At 38.3% G+C, this 17,027-nt stretch overlaps 1 protein-coding gene across 23 annotated transcripts in view; it reads left to right on the forward strand.

The window, feature by feature from the left end:
• The window catches only part of DST (dystonin), a 470,287-nt gene that overhangs the window by 441,568 nt on the left and 11,692 nt on the right, over nt 1-17,027 (forward strand). For all 23 annotated transcript variants that reach the window (XM_078055212.1, XM_078055192.1, XM_078055195.1 and 20 more), the window contains 11 exons: nt 1,527-1,696; nt 2,997-3,156; nt 5,597-5,791; nt 6,304-6,432; nt 9,342-9,485; nt 10,179-10,367; nt 11,689-11,818; nt 13,457-13,620; nt 14,649-14,811; nt 16,335-16,489; nt 16,671-16,745. In XM_078055212.1, coding sequence (XP_077911338.1) covers nt 1,527-1,696; nt 2,997-3,156; nt 5,597-5,791; nt 6,304-6,432; nt 9,342-9,485; nt 10,179-10,367; nt 11,689-11,818; nt 13,457-13,620; nt 14,649-14,811; nt 16,335-16,489; nt 16,671-16,745 — 1,674 coding nt within the window. The remainder of the gene's footprint in view (nt 1-1,526; nt 1,697-2,996; nt 3,157-5,596; nt 5,792-6,303; nt 6,433-9,341; nt 9,486-10,178; nt 10,368-11,688; nt 11,819-13,456; nt 13,621-14,648; nt 14,812-16,334; nt 16,490-16,670; nt 16,746-17,027) is intronic.

The raw sequence follows: 17,027 nt of genomic DNA on the forward strand, positions 1-17,027 counted from the left end.
AGAATATGTGAAGAACCCTGGTGGATTCTCTATTTTTCCTAGTGTGACTTGTTGCCAAAGTCAGCATTTGTCTGAGATAAGGGTACAAGGTACATTAAGCCAACTTTAAAAGTCATTTCTGTTCATCTTTTGGGTATTTTTCTGTTTTTAAAAAGTTTTAATCTGTCCTGTATTCAGCTATAACATTTTTTATGTATCTGTTCTTTTGAAAAAAATCTGTCAATACCAGGATTCTAAAACTAACATTCTGTTATTGAATAATAAGAAAAAAATAATGAGAGAAAAAAACTACAGAAATAGTGTGGTACTGTAATGGTGTTTATTGCTTAAAAATTCCCAGATGAAGTGGCTTCCTATTATAAAACAAAATAAATATCTTAGTCATATTAAGACACTTAAAGTGTCTAGCTTTTAAAGGCAATAAAAGCTCATTAGGTAATTATAACCAAGGTTATTTTGGAAAATTATACATTTGCATAGCATTTTATTATCTAGGGTGATTCTCGTGTGCTACCAGGATTTGGAATCACTGTGGTGGTGTTTCCGTGTTATGTTATTATGAGCTTGTAAGATGCTGATTAAGTTGACCTTCCTTCCTTCCCATCCCTGAGAGTGTATATTCAGTGGCAGCTGTCTCATTCTTGCTATTACATACTTACAAACACACACAAGATAGAAGATGATAATGAGAGGCCTGCAAAGACAATGTCCCTGCTCTAGAAAAGCTTGTAACTGAGTTGTGTAGACAGAATATAATCCAGCCCTCCCACACATACATATTTACATGCACAAACATGCAGATTAACAATGTAAAAATAGCAAAGTATAGATGTCACATTAGCAACATAGCTATTTGATACTGGAAAAGTGATCTGTAGATCCTGAGAGACTTGTGAAAGGCATCATAGAGGTGAGGAGGAGGGGGATAGGCTTGCCGAGGGGTGTGACTAGAATGAGCAGTAGGTCAGAATGTAGGAATTTCGAGATGTGGTTCTTCTTTGTCCCTCATCCTGGCTCACAGATAAAATTATATGTAACATCGTTGTGAACATCCAGGATGTGTGACAACAGATCTGTCTGACCAAAAACCAAAACTGTAGTAAATTTACAGATTATGAGTCACTGTGTCCACATAGGACCTTTAGTTACTCATTGAGTGTTAACTACTTTTCCCTTTCCAAACTCTTGGGTTTTTCAATAGTCGATTAGCAATTTCATTTTATTATAACCAGTATACTGTTTGTGGTTTATAGCTACAAAAGATTCAAGATTTGTTTTGCTTTGAAATTATTGTCTTCATAATAATAGGTACTCTCAAAGACACCTGGTTTCTGAGAAAAATAAATTCTTCAGTTTATAAAGATTCTTTTCCACCCTGGTTGGAATTATAAAATTCCTGGACTTGATTATTTCCTGATGTCTTCCTCTATTTAGACTCCATTTATTAGGGGCGACTCTTGTAATGTCTCTTACCTATTTATTAGTCCTAAGTAGAAATGCATACTGTTTTCTTGTTAAATATATAGGAGTTTCAGAAATCACTTGGAGCCAAGCATTCTGTCTATGACACCACCAACAGAACTGGACGTTCTCTGAAGGAGAAAACCTCCTTGGCTGATGACAACCTTAAACTGGATGACATGCTGAGTGAACTCAGAGACAAATGGGATACTATCTGTGGAAAATCTGTGGAAAGGTAAAATGTTCTTCAAGGCAGTTTGGTTACCTTGTAGGCTTCTTTTGAGTATACAGGTGTGGTGCTTTGTAGGAACATTCTAGGAACCTTAAATACCTCCTTTGCCTGGGAACTTCTGGTCATCTGTAATACCGTAATTACATACTGCCTGCACCGAGAACGCTTCGTTGTTCATGATTACTTATTTTTAATTACTCGATTCACTCAAAAGTGATATTATTCTCCAAGCCTGTCCTCTCATACCTGACTTGTCACTGGTCTCCCCATGTCTGCTCTTGTCCTCCTTAATCCAATTTCCCCATAACTAAGAGGGTGGTCTTTTTAAAATATGAATGGGATCTTGTCATTGCCCTGCCTCATACCTTTTAGGAACTTAATACTGAGTGTGAACCAAAACACAGGCTCCTTAATGTGGTGGGCAAGTTCCTCCCAATCTGACCCTGGTGTTCCCTTCCAACTCCATCCACCCCTTTCCAGTCTTCCTTCTCATTTTACTTGAAACGTGAAGACCCAGAACTAATTTCAAAATCTTTAAGTACTTAGGAAGTATAATACTAGTAGAAGAGTTCAAATATCTTAGAAATGTTTTCAAATAATTCATATATCCTTGATCTAATTACTTCTGTCAGTATCAAGGTTAAATAGAATATTATATTCTAGTAATAAAATTATATTAGAATAGAAAATTAGAATATAGTCTATAGTATATATAGAAAGAATATAGAAATTTTGGTGTTAATTTTTTAAAATCCTTAAAACCTTCAATTTCAAAAGATTATGTGCTTTTTACAATGTCCTATAAATGATTTCATGGCAAACAGACACATGAATGCCAGGGGTTGGAGATGGGGCAGGCTGTGACCACAGACAGCATGTTGGAGGTTAGGGGGATGACGGAACTGTTCTGTTTCTTGAGTATGATGATGGTTACATGAATCTCTACATGTGTTACAGAACTGTACACTCAAAAAAGTCAAGTTTACTGTATGATAATTTAAAACAAAAAAAAATTTTTAAAGCATATTTTTTTTATTGAAGAAACTGTGAAGGGTCACTGATTTCTAGAGGTGATGATGAGGGAATTTTCCGAAAACAGATGCGATCTATTTAAGGAATAACAAAGAAAATTTGAGAAAAGTTTTGTTATTTTCTAAGGAAAGCAAAGAAACAGCATTGAATACCAATATATTGCTTTTTTCTTTGAGGACTGCTCAACCTTCATAAATGGATTTTAGATGTTCGGATATATAGGGTGGCTTTTTTGTTGCTCAGATTGATTTTTCCACCTTTTTCCCCCCAGACAAAACAAATTGGAGGAAGCCCTGTTATTTTCTGGACAATTCACAGATGCCTTGCAGGCCCTCATTGATTGGCTGTATAGAGTTGAACCCCAGCTGGCAGAAGACCAACCTGTCCACGGAGACATTGATTTGGTGATGAATCTGATCGATAATCACAAGGTATTATTATCTGGGACATTTTATTGATCTCATTGATTATCCTGAGATTAGAGGAAACTGTAACCCCTTACCTTAGCCTTTTAAAATCTAGAGATTATATATCATACTGCATAACAGTCTTTAATATTGATATATGTGTACATTTGAGCAGAATCAGGAAGCCAACTTTAAAAGTGATACAGGGAAATTAGTATCAATTGAGATACTTTTTTTTTTCTTCCAATTTCCAGATCTAAAACCTTTTAGAACTTAGAAAGTGATTTCATTCTCTGGTGCTTTAAAACATGTTCCAAGAATGTTTTACAGTCTTTTGTTATGTATGTAAATAATTATGTAATGTAATTTAAAATCACTCCCTCAGTGACCTGGAACTTGGTCATTGCATAAGTATATGCATTTGTGACATGATCTATGGGGGTCAAGATAGGCTGCTTTTCTGTTTTTAAAAACTGTTTAACCTTGCCCCTTGAACTCTAGCAATTTATGAGCTATCAGCATAGGCTCTGAGGGATTCGATTATTACCTTAAGTCAGGTGGTTTCCTTGCAATCTCCTGAGATGGATTTAAAATTTTTGTTCCAATCAAAGGGAATATTCAAGACCTCCAACTGATACTGAGTGCAAGGTCCAAAATTATGGTAAAATGTTGTATTACAACTTAAAGAACCTCGAAAACAATCTGAGGCACAGTAGTAATGTGGAATGGTTGTACCAGAGTAGACTTTATATACAAATATCTTACAGCACTGTACTTGAACTCATGTTTTATTTCTCCTCTGTTATTTTTGAATTCAGAAAATTTATTTCATTTTAAAATGTTTTCTTTATACTTCCCTAGCTATGCTATTTTGATCTTAACCTGTTCCTTTTTAAATAGTTGGTCCTTTTGCATATTTATTTCCCCTTTTCTGGTTCTGTTATCTGATTATATCTATAAAAGAGAGTTTGTTGCATTTGAATATTATCAAAAAATCAAAGAATAAATGAAGAATTGTGATTGGGCCTACAAAATTAAGAATTTTGAGTTTTGTTGCTTTGCCTATATTGAAACAAATGTTTTGTGCATGATTAATACAAACTTTCTTATTCCTTGGCATTCATTCAATGAGTAATGAATAGTGTAATGTTACTTTTTACATAAATGCCATTTGTATAAACTCACTGTCTAAATATTTACTCCCTTCAGCACTTGCCAGGTTTTTATATATTAAAGGTCATCAAGAATAAGTTAATCATTCAGCATTAGTAATACAACTGGAAGGCTTGGGAAGAAGTTTAAGTTCACAAAGTACATTGGAAAGTCTGCTCAGAACTATCAGGCTAGTCCTATCACAAACAGATTATATAGACACTGTATTTTCTGTGCCTGTGTGTGTATGTGTGTGTGTGTGTGTGTGTGTCTGTCTGCAGACACATCTCATTTAACACCATTAGAGTGAAATCAAGCAAATAATTCATTCCACTATGTTTGGATTGTTTTTGATGGCCTCACTTTTATGAATGATCTGATTATCAGAATAGAAACTCATGGATAGAGCCAAAATGATAAGATGTGCTTAGTAATAATTCATTTGTGATCATCTTTTAGAAAAATAAGTTAATATTATTCTATCCATAAGCTTGGTTAATTTGTGCTCGCTTCGGCAACACATATACTAAAATAAGCTTGGTTAATTTGAAAGATATAGTTGCATACACAGACTCTTGGATCAGAAATGAAGGACCCTGGGCTCATTTTTTAGATTAGGTCTATGGCCAAAAGAAGCCAGTCTAACTCCTGACACATCAAAGTTTATCAAAATTAGGCAAGAGGGGGAAGAAAGCTTTTCTTCCAAAATGACAGGTAAGGATGTAAGCATCTAAAATTTGACACTGGAGGTTAGTTCTCAGGATACCGAAAGCTGAAGCCGTGTTGCAGAGAAGAAGACTGCACACCACTTCCCTGTGAGCACCCCTGCCATTCCCTCCAATACCCCCGTGCAGTACCCCAGGATTGCTTAGTTCTTTGTTAGTCTGTTAGATATGTCTGTTAATTAAGAGGAATGAGGTAGCCTGCACATCTGGGCACTTAGAGGATTTGAGAGGAATTGGGATGCCATACTAAAGAATTATAGAAAAAAGAGAATGTGATGTTTTCTTTTGTGCCATTGAAACTGAGTGGCCACCATTATTTAAATCCAAGGCATCATTTGAAAATTAAGGTTTGTTCACTCAGGAGAGTGCTAGAAGATTGAACAGCTTTACCATGTTCTTCACAGCACTCTGATAGGAGCAATGTGTCATGACTTAGCTCCTGAAGATTCTGTGAAAAGTATGGCTCATTAAACTGTAGATCTTAGAGACTGGTACATGAGTCATGTACACATATATTCCAAACTGTGTTTTACTGGTTTCGTTTTGTTGTTAAAAATAAATTTTTTATAAAAATATGCTCTTTCTAGGTTTTCCAAAAAGAACTGGGGAAGAGGACCAGCAGCGTGCAGGCCCTGAAGCGCTCGGCACGAGAGCTCATAGAGGGTAGCCGAGACGACTCCTCCTGGGTCAAGGTCCAGATGCAGGAATTGAGCACACGCTGGGAGACCGTGTGTGCACTCTCCATATCAAAGCAGACACGCTTGGAAGCAGCCCTGCGTCAGGTAGAAGTCTTGTAAATTGCAGCTGGGGGTAGTGAGAAAGCTATCAAAGCCTCAACAAGAACTGCTCTTGTGGAGAACTGCTTCACTCCTCCTTTCTTAACTGGGACAGCGATGGAGAAGTAGATTCTTAGAGCATCCTTGCCTTGCTTCCCCCCAAGAGTTTAAATTAGTCACAGAGGAAAGTTTTCTCATCTTCACATAAAAGTGCTGCTCTCGTAATTTTTCAGCCCGAATGCGTAATGGGCTGCCCTGCATCTAACATCAGATTGTTAAAATGGTGAATTAGTCTTCATATAGGCCTTTTTGATATATTAGAGGTCTTACATTTGTAAAGTGTAGCAACGTGTATCTTTATCTTTTTAGTGGTAATAATGCATATCGTTAATCAATGTAAATGTAAGACTTTTTTTTTTTTTCATTGAGAGAAGGACTCTATACTAACAAGCATCTTTGGGGATCTTCTTCGGGGTGTGTGTGTGTGTGTGTGTGTGTGTGTGTGTGTGAACTGTTAGGCAGAGGAATTTCACTCAGTGGTGCATGCCCTGCTGGAGTGGCTGGCTGAGGCGGAGCAAACCCTTCGTTTCCATGGCGCTCTCCCAGACGACGAGGATGCTCTTCGGACGCTCATTGATCAGCATAAAGTGAGTTATATAAATGCTAAGTAAAATGAAATGAGAAAATCCAATAGACTCATGATTGTAGATATCAACTGCATGCATATTTCCCTTCCTGAGAAGTAATTAAAGATCTGGCACATTTGAGAATTTACCCGTGTCCTCCTTGCTTACATAGGTGTGTCCCCATGCACCCAAATAAGTGTAGCTATCTTTCCATGCTTTCTTTATGAAGAAGGTGGTTATTCTGAAATGAGTCACCGTCTCCTGTCTCTTGGAAGTACATTGATTTTTCTAGGGGGTTATTTGGCTTCTGACCAAAACCGGTCAATTTCATTGTACTTGCATGTACATTTCAAAATGAAACTTCCTTCATGGGCGTTTGGCATTTTTTATAAAGTTATACCATTAGAATTCTAAATTAACAGTTTTGACCTTAGTAAGCAAGACAAGCAAGTAATTTAGTAACTGGTCTTAAAATTTTATTTTTCAATCTCTGCCAGTTCTGGCTTTAATCGAGATCCACCTTAAATTCTTTTGAGGAGTAGCCCGTAGTATAAATTATAAACTTAAAATGAATTCTGCAAGTAGATACACTATTGAATAGTTAACCAAATAAAAACCTGGCCACTGAGTTTTCAGGTCAACATCTATTTTGTAACAGTGCCTAGAACTAGCAAAACCCTCAAGAGAGTGGTCTGGATACCTCTTAACACATGTGGGGTTTTTTTTTTTCATTTTTTTTTTTTTTTTTTAACATTTGACTTTTAAAAAATTAGAAATTTTGCAATGCTAACACTGAATGCGATATTGATGTCAACATGTTCATTTAAAAGGTCTGTTTAACACCCCTGAATAGCTCATCTTCCAGTGTCAGGTTCAAAGGATGTCATTAGTGCCAGGGTAGCGTAGATTACGTCATCTGGGTCGCCTAACCTACAGCGATGAGATACTGCCTTGTCATTAATAAAAGTGGTGCAAGCTTGTCTAACATTATCTGGAGGAACGGAATGCTCCATAAACCATTTAAAATCGAAGCTAGAATGTAAGAGTAGGAAAATGACATCAAATTTATTGTAAATTTTTGATTCGGCTCAGTGTTTGGAAGAGCTCGAGTTCCACTGACACAGCTGGGTCTCAGGTAGCTTCTTGAAGCCCTGTGTGAATATCCAACACCTCACAGTAAGGTGTCCCCACCCTCCTAGCAGGAACAGGAAACCCCCAGAAACATCAGGAGGCAGGGTGTCCACAGCACAGGTAGTGTTGTGGGGTTTGTTGTTTTTGTTTTATCTTTAAATATTTTTAAATAGTGTAAAATTACATGTAATTTTATAAAGGGCTGCTTAGTACTAATAATTTGCAGTAACATCATCCATTCTTTCTAATTTCCTCTGCTTTCTTCACACATGACCAAATAAAAGTAAAACAGAATATTTAATTTCTTAGCCCCAGGACCAGAGACTTCTCAGTACAGTCCACTTTCTAAAAATGGCAAGCTTTCCCAGGTGAGCACAGAATGCAAGCAGGGAGTTGATCGTCCAGCCCACGGCACTCTGGGCAGGACTCTTGCGCTGCTAGGTTAGGGGTGATTAAAGGTATATGGTCAGATCACCTGTCCTTGGGAAAGCACAGCTATTATTGACTTCTGGTTTTCTCTTCCTAGTAAAGCTTTTTTTTTTTCCTTCCAGTTAAGCAGATCTATATTGGGGGAAATTAAAATACTTTTAAAAGTAGGTTATGATACTTAAAAAGTAGGTCATGTTAGTGGAGTATATTGTTAATCCAACCTTGACACGACAGCAGTAAAAATATGTAAATGAAAGTTAAAAAGCATTTATTCAGTCACAAAGACACAAAATTGAATAAGACACAGTCTGCTGATCTTGTGGACCTTAATGTCCAGGGAGTATGTGAGGAAACATAGCAACATGCCAGAGTAGGAGGTATATGACAGAGCTGCGTCACAGAGCCCGAAAACAAAAGGTCACTAGACATTATAGGAAACACTTAGATTTTCAGATGATCCCCCTGATCGCACGGCACGGGCAGGACGGAGTGTCCGCTCCCTCTGCAGCCTCTGCAGCCGTTGTTCCGTTCTAAGGAATCCGTCTTAGTGCTGTGGTCCACACTGGGGTGCTGGCGGGTGCTTGAAACTCACTATGAGGTTTTGGAAGCATGCGACCTTTTTTTTAAGGCAGAGGTCCTCATTTGTAGCCACACTTTCAGAGTTCTGTGACTCCTGTATCTATGGATACAGTTCTGATGGTAGAAAGTACAGTTATGTGTGTGAGACATTTGCAAAAAGGTTGATTTGAAAGCATTTTGAAGCCCGTCAAGGCTTCTTCTTCCCACCAGAGCAGGGGATGGCTGTTTCTGGCTGTCAGGCTGTCAGGCTCACCCCCTTCAGGCTCTCCCCAGCTCTTTCCTGCTGGACATTTGGGCCCTCTCTCCCTCACCCCGAACATTTATAGTTCCTTGCCCACCCTTCTCTCTTCCTTTTTGGTACATATTCCTCTCATTCCTGGCACACAGTTCATGCTATTTTAAATATACAACCTCCTAGTCTTACTTGTTAGGACATTTTTTTTTCAGTCTATATTATTTTTGTCTCTGGTAATACTATCTCTCCTAGTCCTATTCTCCATTACTATACTTATAAGATATCCAGATATAGAAGAGTGTTTTTTGTACATAACATGTTTTGTAAAGCATGAAATGTTATCCATGTACTTAGAAATAAATGTTAGAAAGTACTTCATTTCCCATTTTTGTCCCTTCTCCTCTCTTAATTCCCCAATTAGTGAGTTATTTCCAGCTGTGAATGAAGCAACTGAAGTTCTCGTGTATTGTCTAACTCTGACGGTCACATGCACGTCACTGGAGTTTTGTTCTCAGCCAGAGCCAGCAGCTAATCGAGGTCTTTGTTTCTGCCCTAGGAATTCATGAAGAAACTGGAAGAAAAACGGGCCGCGCTGAATAAAGCTACCAGTATGGGAGATGCCGTCCTGGCCATCTGCCACCCTGACTCCATCACCACCATTAAGCACTGGATAACCATCATCCGGGCCAGGTTTGAGGAGGTCAGTGGGTCTCAGGTCATTGTTAGAGCAGCAACAGCTTTGAGAACTGGGGGTAAAGAAACTTCAGCAGTTGAGATACATTTATGACCGTGGGAGCAGGAGGCCTCTGCAAAGAAAAATGCTCTTTAAAATACCTTCCTGTGTGCATGACCTGTCTCTGCAGTCTGCTTTTATTTAAAAAGTTAAAGCCGTTTTGCAGCTATGTCCCTGAAGCATGAAAAGGCAAATATTCGGTTCCCTGTATGATTTTTTTGTCCCACTTCCACATTATCTCTGTCGAGTAATCCAGCACCCGAATTGTACTTCAGGGGAGTATATGCTTGGGGAATGGATTGCGTACGTGAACTGAACTCCGTATTTTAAGATTTTAGCTATTTTTATTTCCACTCAGTGCTACATGGAATAAGCATCCTTGAGCCTTCAGAAGATGCATATCTGAACTCAGATTAGAAATCTCAAGGAAGCCTGGGTGTTTGACACCCATCTCTAAGTAAGGGGGCAAACATCAGAGGGGGCTCTCATGTCCTCCGCAAGCTGGGTCTTGGTACCACTGATGGGATCTAGAAAGACTGGATGTGTTATGACTCCAGGCCCAGGATGATCCGAATTTACATTTAAATGCTGTGTATTTTTACGTCGATTAAATCATTACCTAAGATGGATGAAATTCAGAGACATTCGTCTCCCCAACAGGTGCTGGCCTGGGCGAAGCAGCATCAGCAGAGATTGGCAAGTGCTCTGGCTGGGCTCATTGCGAAACAGGAATTGCTGGAAGCTTTGCTGGCTTGGTTGCAGTGGGCCGAGACTACACTTAGTGACAAGGACAAAGAAGTCATCCCCCAGGAAATCGAAGAGGTGAAAGCCCTCATCGCAGAACACCAGGTAAAAGAAATACCATCCTAACCCCTGTCTTCTCAGATACTGTTTTTATTTCACTGCCATACTTCTCAGAAGAGTGCTTTGTGCTTGTTACCTTCACTTCCTCGAACACACTCAAGTCCTTCCTTACACTTACCTTCCGCTCCACCCTGTCCTTCTGCTCCATCTTCTGGCGACCTCGCCCTCCCGTGCTTTATTGTTCCATGCTTGCATATTCTACTCTCTGCTGCTACACATCTCCCACGGTGACCGTCTGTACTTCAAATACATCCTGTCTACAAGGGAGCACGTCGTCTTGCTCAAAAAAAAAATGACTTCTCTATCCTACCTGTTTCAAACTGAAATGATGGGTGTCACACTACCTCTGATTTATTTGTTTGCTTGTTACTTTGTTTGGTACACATTTACAAAGGGAAACATTACTAAGTCAGCTTGGTTGACTAAGGAGTTTACTGTTATGTAAATAGTTAATATTGCTATTAGATTTTTAATAAAGGTCTGAGCCATCGATGTCCGTAATGGCCCTGAAGGGCCTCACGCCATGTTCTCTGTGATCAGAGTTCTCCAGTGTGACAGATAGTCCAGAAATGTGTTTCTCCACTCTTCACTGTTATCCGTCTCCTCTTTTTTCCATCCCTTTTCACCACAGTCTCGGTCTTTGCTGCATATTCCAGATATAGGGATATCTAAGTTAGCAATAATAATATAAGCCTAAGGAGACAAGACAAGAAGTGGCAAGATAGTCAGACCTCTTAAATGGAAACTTCAACCTGAATAACTTTTATCTCCCTTGGCATAGCATATGTATCAACAGAAATAATTTAAAATATATCCATATTTAATGTGGTTGCTGTATGTCACTGTATATCAAAGCCATCCTAAGTATTTCAAGTATGTAAGTGAAATGTGCTGCAGAGAAGCCCTAAGGACCAGCCCAGGTAATTAGTTGCTTTGCAGATAAATGCTCACTTTAAGATTCTTCAGGAAGAGCTTGGAAGCTCTGGAAGATCCTGGTTGATACACAGATAGGTTATATCAATTACTCAGCTGCTCGCATGTGTGGTCTTCAAACTAAAACAAATTACTGTTACAGTGCTCTAATTACTTACCAGGTATAACATTTTATATTCTTTAGATATGAGTAAATGCTATGTTATGGTGGCTTACATTTTTCCCCCTAAAGATATAACAAGTTGGTTTATGCCTTTTTTTCCAGGATGAATTTCAGAAATAATAGCATGGTCTTTTTATCCTTTGTTTTTAGTTCATTTCTGAAGATAGTTGTCTCTGATGTACTTATATTTAACTGACATTGACATTTCAGACCTTCATGGAGGAAATGACCAGAAAACAACCCGATGTGGACAAAGTTACCAAGACCTACAAGAGAAGAGCGGCTGATCCTTCCTCATTACAGTCCCATATTCCAGTCCTGGATAAGGGACGAGCAGGAAGTAAGCAGTGGCCAATTTCTTACATGGCTAAAGCCAAGGAAGTTAGTTTTGAGTTGTCGTTTGAAATTTCAGAGCAGTTGGTGATTCTATGAGCTCCTCTCTGTCATAAAAGGTTTCCTTGAAAGAATACATGGGCTCAAATATTGTAGCAGCTTATTTAAAAATAAAGAAAAAGATATATCCAGGTCTCTCTGTGTAGTTTTATTTGCTTGAAGGTTATCTTTTAGATTAGCTAGAAGAAATTGGAAAAAAATTTGCAACAAGAACAGAAACCATCATCCCCTTTTGCTTCTGTTATGTAAATAACCTTACGGTGGGATGTAACAGAAATGACCATGACCTGGTTAAAGTTCACGACCTAACTGTTCATTAGTGGCCAGCAGTCCGGTAGATTTTGCCCATATTCATATGACTTCAGGCTCTATTTACTTCTCAGAGTACCTTGACTCCACGAAATGAAGTTACAAAGGGACATTAAAAACAATAATAGCTGGCTTGGAGAAGATTTAAAAGAAGCACAATTTATATCTGAATAGTGGTAATTTTATATATTCCCAAATGGTGCTTTAATAAAATGATTTCACATCTTTTGTAGTTGCTGTATTACACATGGGGGCAAGGTAACAAAGTGGTTAAGAACTCTGGAGGCAGACTCCTTACCAGCTGGGAAATTGAACCTGGGACAAGTTACTTACACTCTCTCTGAGCCTCAATTTACACATTTATAAAGGGGATAATTATAACCTCATTGGATTCTGGTGAGGATTAAATGAGCTAATGTGTATGAAGTGCTTAGCATACTTCCTGGCATGTAGTTAAATGCTCAATAAATATTAGCTTTTGGTATTTTTGTATAGCCTTGTAGGAGTTAGGAACTCTGGGCAAATCCCAGCTTGGACACTCACTTCCTTTATGACTTTAGGCCAGTAGTTTTTCTAGGGCACATTCAATCATTTAGTTAGATGAGGAAAATCCATTGAGACAATTGTTCTCTGATATTATAGAAACTTGTGAAAAATACCCAGAAAAGAGGGAGAAAATGTTAGTAAGGCAGTAAATTGGGGTATGAGACTATGCACAGGAAACATACAATCTCTGTGGAAAATGGACTTGGATGAAACCTGGGATCCTACACACACATCCATATTTGATCAGAATTTGTAAAGTATCTTGCTGTGACTCAAATGAATGGCCACTGTCTCTTGCCCTCACTTGCCCTCCTTCCAGCCGTCTTTTCTAAGAAGGACAGCTGGTTTTGTGTAGTTGATTCTAAGATAAGTCTCACTGCCCTGGGAGATTCCTTTTATCATGCCTTAACAAAAGACAGGATCACAAGGTACTTCGTTGTCAATGAAATGGCATGGATTTTAAGCTGGAAAATGTTTTAAACATAATTTTATAAAGAGAGCTTTCCAGTATTTGAATGCCCCCGTCAGGATATGTTTCTCTGTTTTATATGAAAATTATGTGATCCTTGGTAAGTAAAACAGATCTGGACTTGAACATTATACATCATCTAAATAAGATATTTCTAAATAATTAAGTTGATTCCGTCTTCGCTAGGAACAGTAAAGGCCAGGCCTTAACATATTTCAGACCCTAGAAACTGTCCTCCTAACTGAAGTCGTATTTTAACAGGAAAGCGCTTTCCGGCATCAAGCTTATATCCCTCTGGGTCACAGACACAGATTGAAACCAAGAATCCCAGGGTCAACCTATTGGTGAGCAAATGGCAGCAAGTTTGGCTCCTTGCATTGGAAAGGAGGAGAAAGCTTAATGACGCCTTGGACAGACTGGAGGAGGTTAGAGAACTCCTATATTCAGCACCCCTGATATATGGGATGTGGGTTTAGGGAATCAATAAAGTAAAAAACAACAGTTGACCCTTGAACAACATGAGGGTTGGGGACGCCAGCATCCTCCCCCTCCCTGCCCCCCCCACACACTGCATAGTCAAAAATCCATGTATAACTTTTGATTCCCCCAAAACTGAAATGCTTAAAAGCTTACTGTTGACCTGAAGCCTTATCTATAGTAGCCTCTGTTGACCAAATGCCTTACCCATGATAAGCAATTAACGCAAATTTTGTATGTTGTATGTGTTATATACTGTATTCTTATCAGAAAATAAGCTAGAGAAAAGGAAATGTTATTAAGAAAATCACAAGGAAGAGAAAATACATCTTTTTTTATTTTGTAAAAAACCTGCATGAGAGTGGACCCACACAGTTCAAACCCATGTTGTTCAAGGGTCCACTATAATATGTTTTAACATAATCAGAAGCTGACTCCATAAGAAAAGATCCAGCTTAACGTATGTTTGCTTGGTATTACCTGGGAAATATTACTATTGATAATTCAGATATTTTCATTATATATATATATATATGTTCTGTGGTCTGAGATTTAGAGTTTCAGATTCTGAAACTGTGAAGTTTTTAGAAACCTAGAGAAGGTAGAATGGCAAACAGCAGGGAGAGAGCAGAGGTGGTAAGTGCTGCTGAGCTGGGCCTGCTGTCTGGTGGGCATAGAACTTACCAGTAGTGTTTCTTTGGGGCCGTCCACCTTTGTCACATTGGCACTCTCAGAAATTTTCAGTTTGACTTCTTGAGGAGCTTTATTTGTTTCTTTTATTTGAAAAGAAAAACCAGTGACAGGAGTGAAATTCCAGGAAAGATGTTCCTGTACTCCCTTTGCAAGATCAGACCTTTTTTTTGAAGTCAGAAAGACCTGTACGTGATCTGGAAGGTCATTAAAAATAACTTTATTCATAAAGTATGAGATATCATTTGAGCCCCATATGAACCAAAATACCTTTTGTCCTTTCCAGCTGAGGGAATTTGCTAACTTTGATTTTGATATCTGGCGCAAAAAATACATGAGGTGGATGAATCATAAGAAATCTCGAGTGATGGACTTCTTCAGGAGAATTGATAAAGATCAGGACGGGAAAATAACCCGACAAGAATTTATTGATGGAATTCTTTCCTCAAGTAAGTCCCAAGAGAGGTGACTCTAAATGATGTCATTTTTAAAGAAAATAAGCACAGTTTAAACTTGTGTTACCAATGAAGCATTGCCTTTAAACTTGGCTGTGAAGTCACTGCCCTCAGTGACGCATCCTTGGTGAAATGTGTGGTTTTGGAGTCAGGCATACCTCGTTCTCATGTAACCGCAGTTAGGATAGTCCTTGTTCCACTGCAACTGTGTCCTCATTAGTATAATAAAGCTAATAATCTGATTCTTAGATTGTTTGTTTTGTCCGACCTGTAATGGGAAATCAATCAATTCAAGTCAGCCTCTTCCCTTTTTTGTTCTAATTGATATTTAATCATTGTCATTAGTGGGAAATTAGAACTCTATAAAAATTCTTAAGGTATGTGTCACCTTCTTGTTGGATGGTTGAGTCATATGGACGTGATTTCTCTGGCAGATGTTACTGGAAATAATTCTTAAATTTAATATAATCATATGAGTATATATGATATGAATTCATATATATAAAATTCATATATTCCTTAAGTAAAGTGGTAGTTGAACCATATGAAATTGGCTAATTTTAAACAGTTTTCAACCTAGTAAAACAGCAATTTCAAATGATTCACCCTGGTAGTAATTAAAGATAAATGTAGGTCCCATATATAGTGGTTTCATTTGTTATGATATAAATCAGCTTTTAAGAGGATTTTAATGATGACCCTGATAATTTAACTGGCTACATTAAGATAAAAATAATACAGTTGAGGCAGAATTAGCAAGTTATACCACTTAACTTTTTTTTTAAGATTAAATCTTTTTGCAAAATGTTGTTATAAAAAGCAGGTCTTAAAAACTTTCACTGGTGGGGCGCCTGGGTGGCTCGGTCGTTGGGCATCTGCTTTTGGCTCAGATCATGATCCCGGGGTCCTGGGATCGAGCTCCACATCGGGCTCCCCGCTCTGTGGGGAGCCTGCTTCTCCCTCTCTCATTCCCCCTGCTTGTGTTCCCTCTCTTGCTGTGTCTCTCTCTGTCAGATAAATAAGTAAAATCTTTAAAAACAAAAAAAAACAAAAACAACTTTCACTGGGAATGTAGTATGGCTTATTCTGAGAGTATCTTAATTATCATTTATACGTGGAATCTACATACAGAGTGAAACTCACAGAGAGTAGAAAAGAGGTTGCCAGGGGCTGGGAGGTGGGGGGGGGGGAGGGAATAGGCAGAGCCTGGTAAAAGGGTACAAACTTTAAGCTGTACGATGTGTAAGGTCTAAGGATCTGAAGTATAACCTGATGGCTACAGTTGATAACACTGTATTGTGTAGTTGAAATTTTCTGAGTAGAACTTAAACATTCAGAAAAAAACAAAAAGATAAATATGTGAGGTGGTGGGTGTGTTAATTAACTTCATGGGAGGACTCCTTTCACAACATGTACAAGGATCAGATCATTGCGATGTACACCGTTCAGTATCTTACAGTTTTATTTTTCAGCTATACTTCAGTAATCATACTTTACTATTATTTTGAAAATTTTAGAGTTTCCAACCAGCCGCTTGGAGATGAGCGCGGTGGCAGACATCTTTGACCGAGACGGCGACGGGTATATTGACTACTACGAATTTGTAGCAGCCCTTCACCCAAATAAAGACGCATATAAACCCGTCACTGATGCCGACAAAATCGAAGATGAGGTACTCCATATCCCCCACCCCCTGCAACAGCAGCAGTGTGCCGCTGCCAGGATACCACGTGCAAATTCATGCAGCCATTTTATCTTACGTACTTCCATCTTGAGTTGTTGTGTCGAGGTGTTTACGGACTCCGCGATGTAATGTTAACTTTAAGTGGACATTTCATCATTGTTTTTGGCAGGTGACAAGGCAGGTAGCGAAATGTAAATGTGCAAAACGATTTCAAGTTGAACAGATTGGAGACAACAAATACAGGGTGAGTTTTCAAAAATTAACGGTTTAGTTCTCTTGAAGGTTAAAAATGGAAATTTATATACAATTTGAACTGCATTGCTTTCCAGGAATGCTAATTATTTATTTTTTACCTTACATCACAATAGAATGGTATATGAAATTCCAGCTTTTGTCATTTTAAATTATATAGAGATAGCCTGCATTTTGTAAACTAGGACATATCTTTGACACACGCTTTACTTTGAGGAGGAGAACACATCGCACATACTCAGGTTGCTACCTATGACTTTATAATATATTTTAT

Source organism: Halichoerus grypus, chromosome 9, assembly GCF_964656455.1.
Source record: "Halichoerus grypus chromosome 9, mHalGry1.hap1.1, whole genome shotgun sequence".
NCBI classification, from domain to species: domain Eukaryota; kingdom Metazoa; phylum Chordata; class Mammalia; order Carnivora; family Phocidae; genus Halichoerus; species Halichoerus grypus.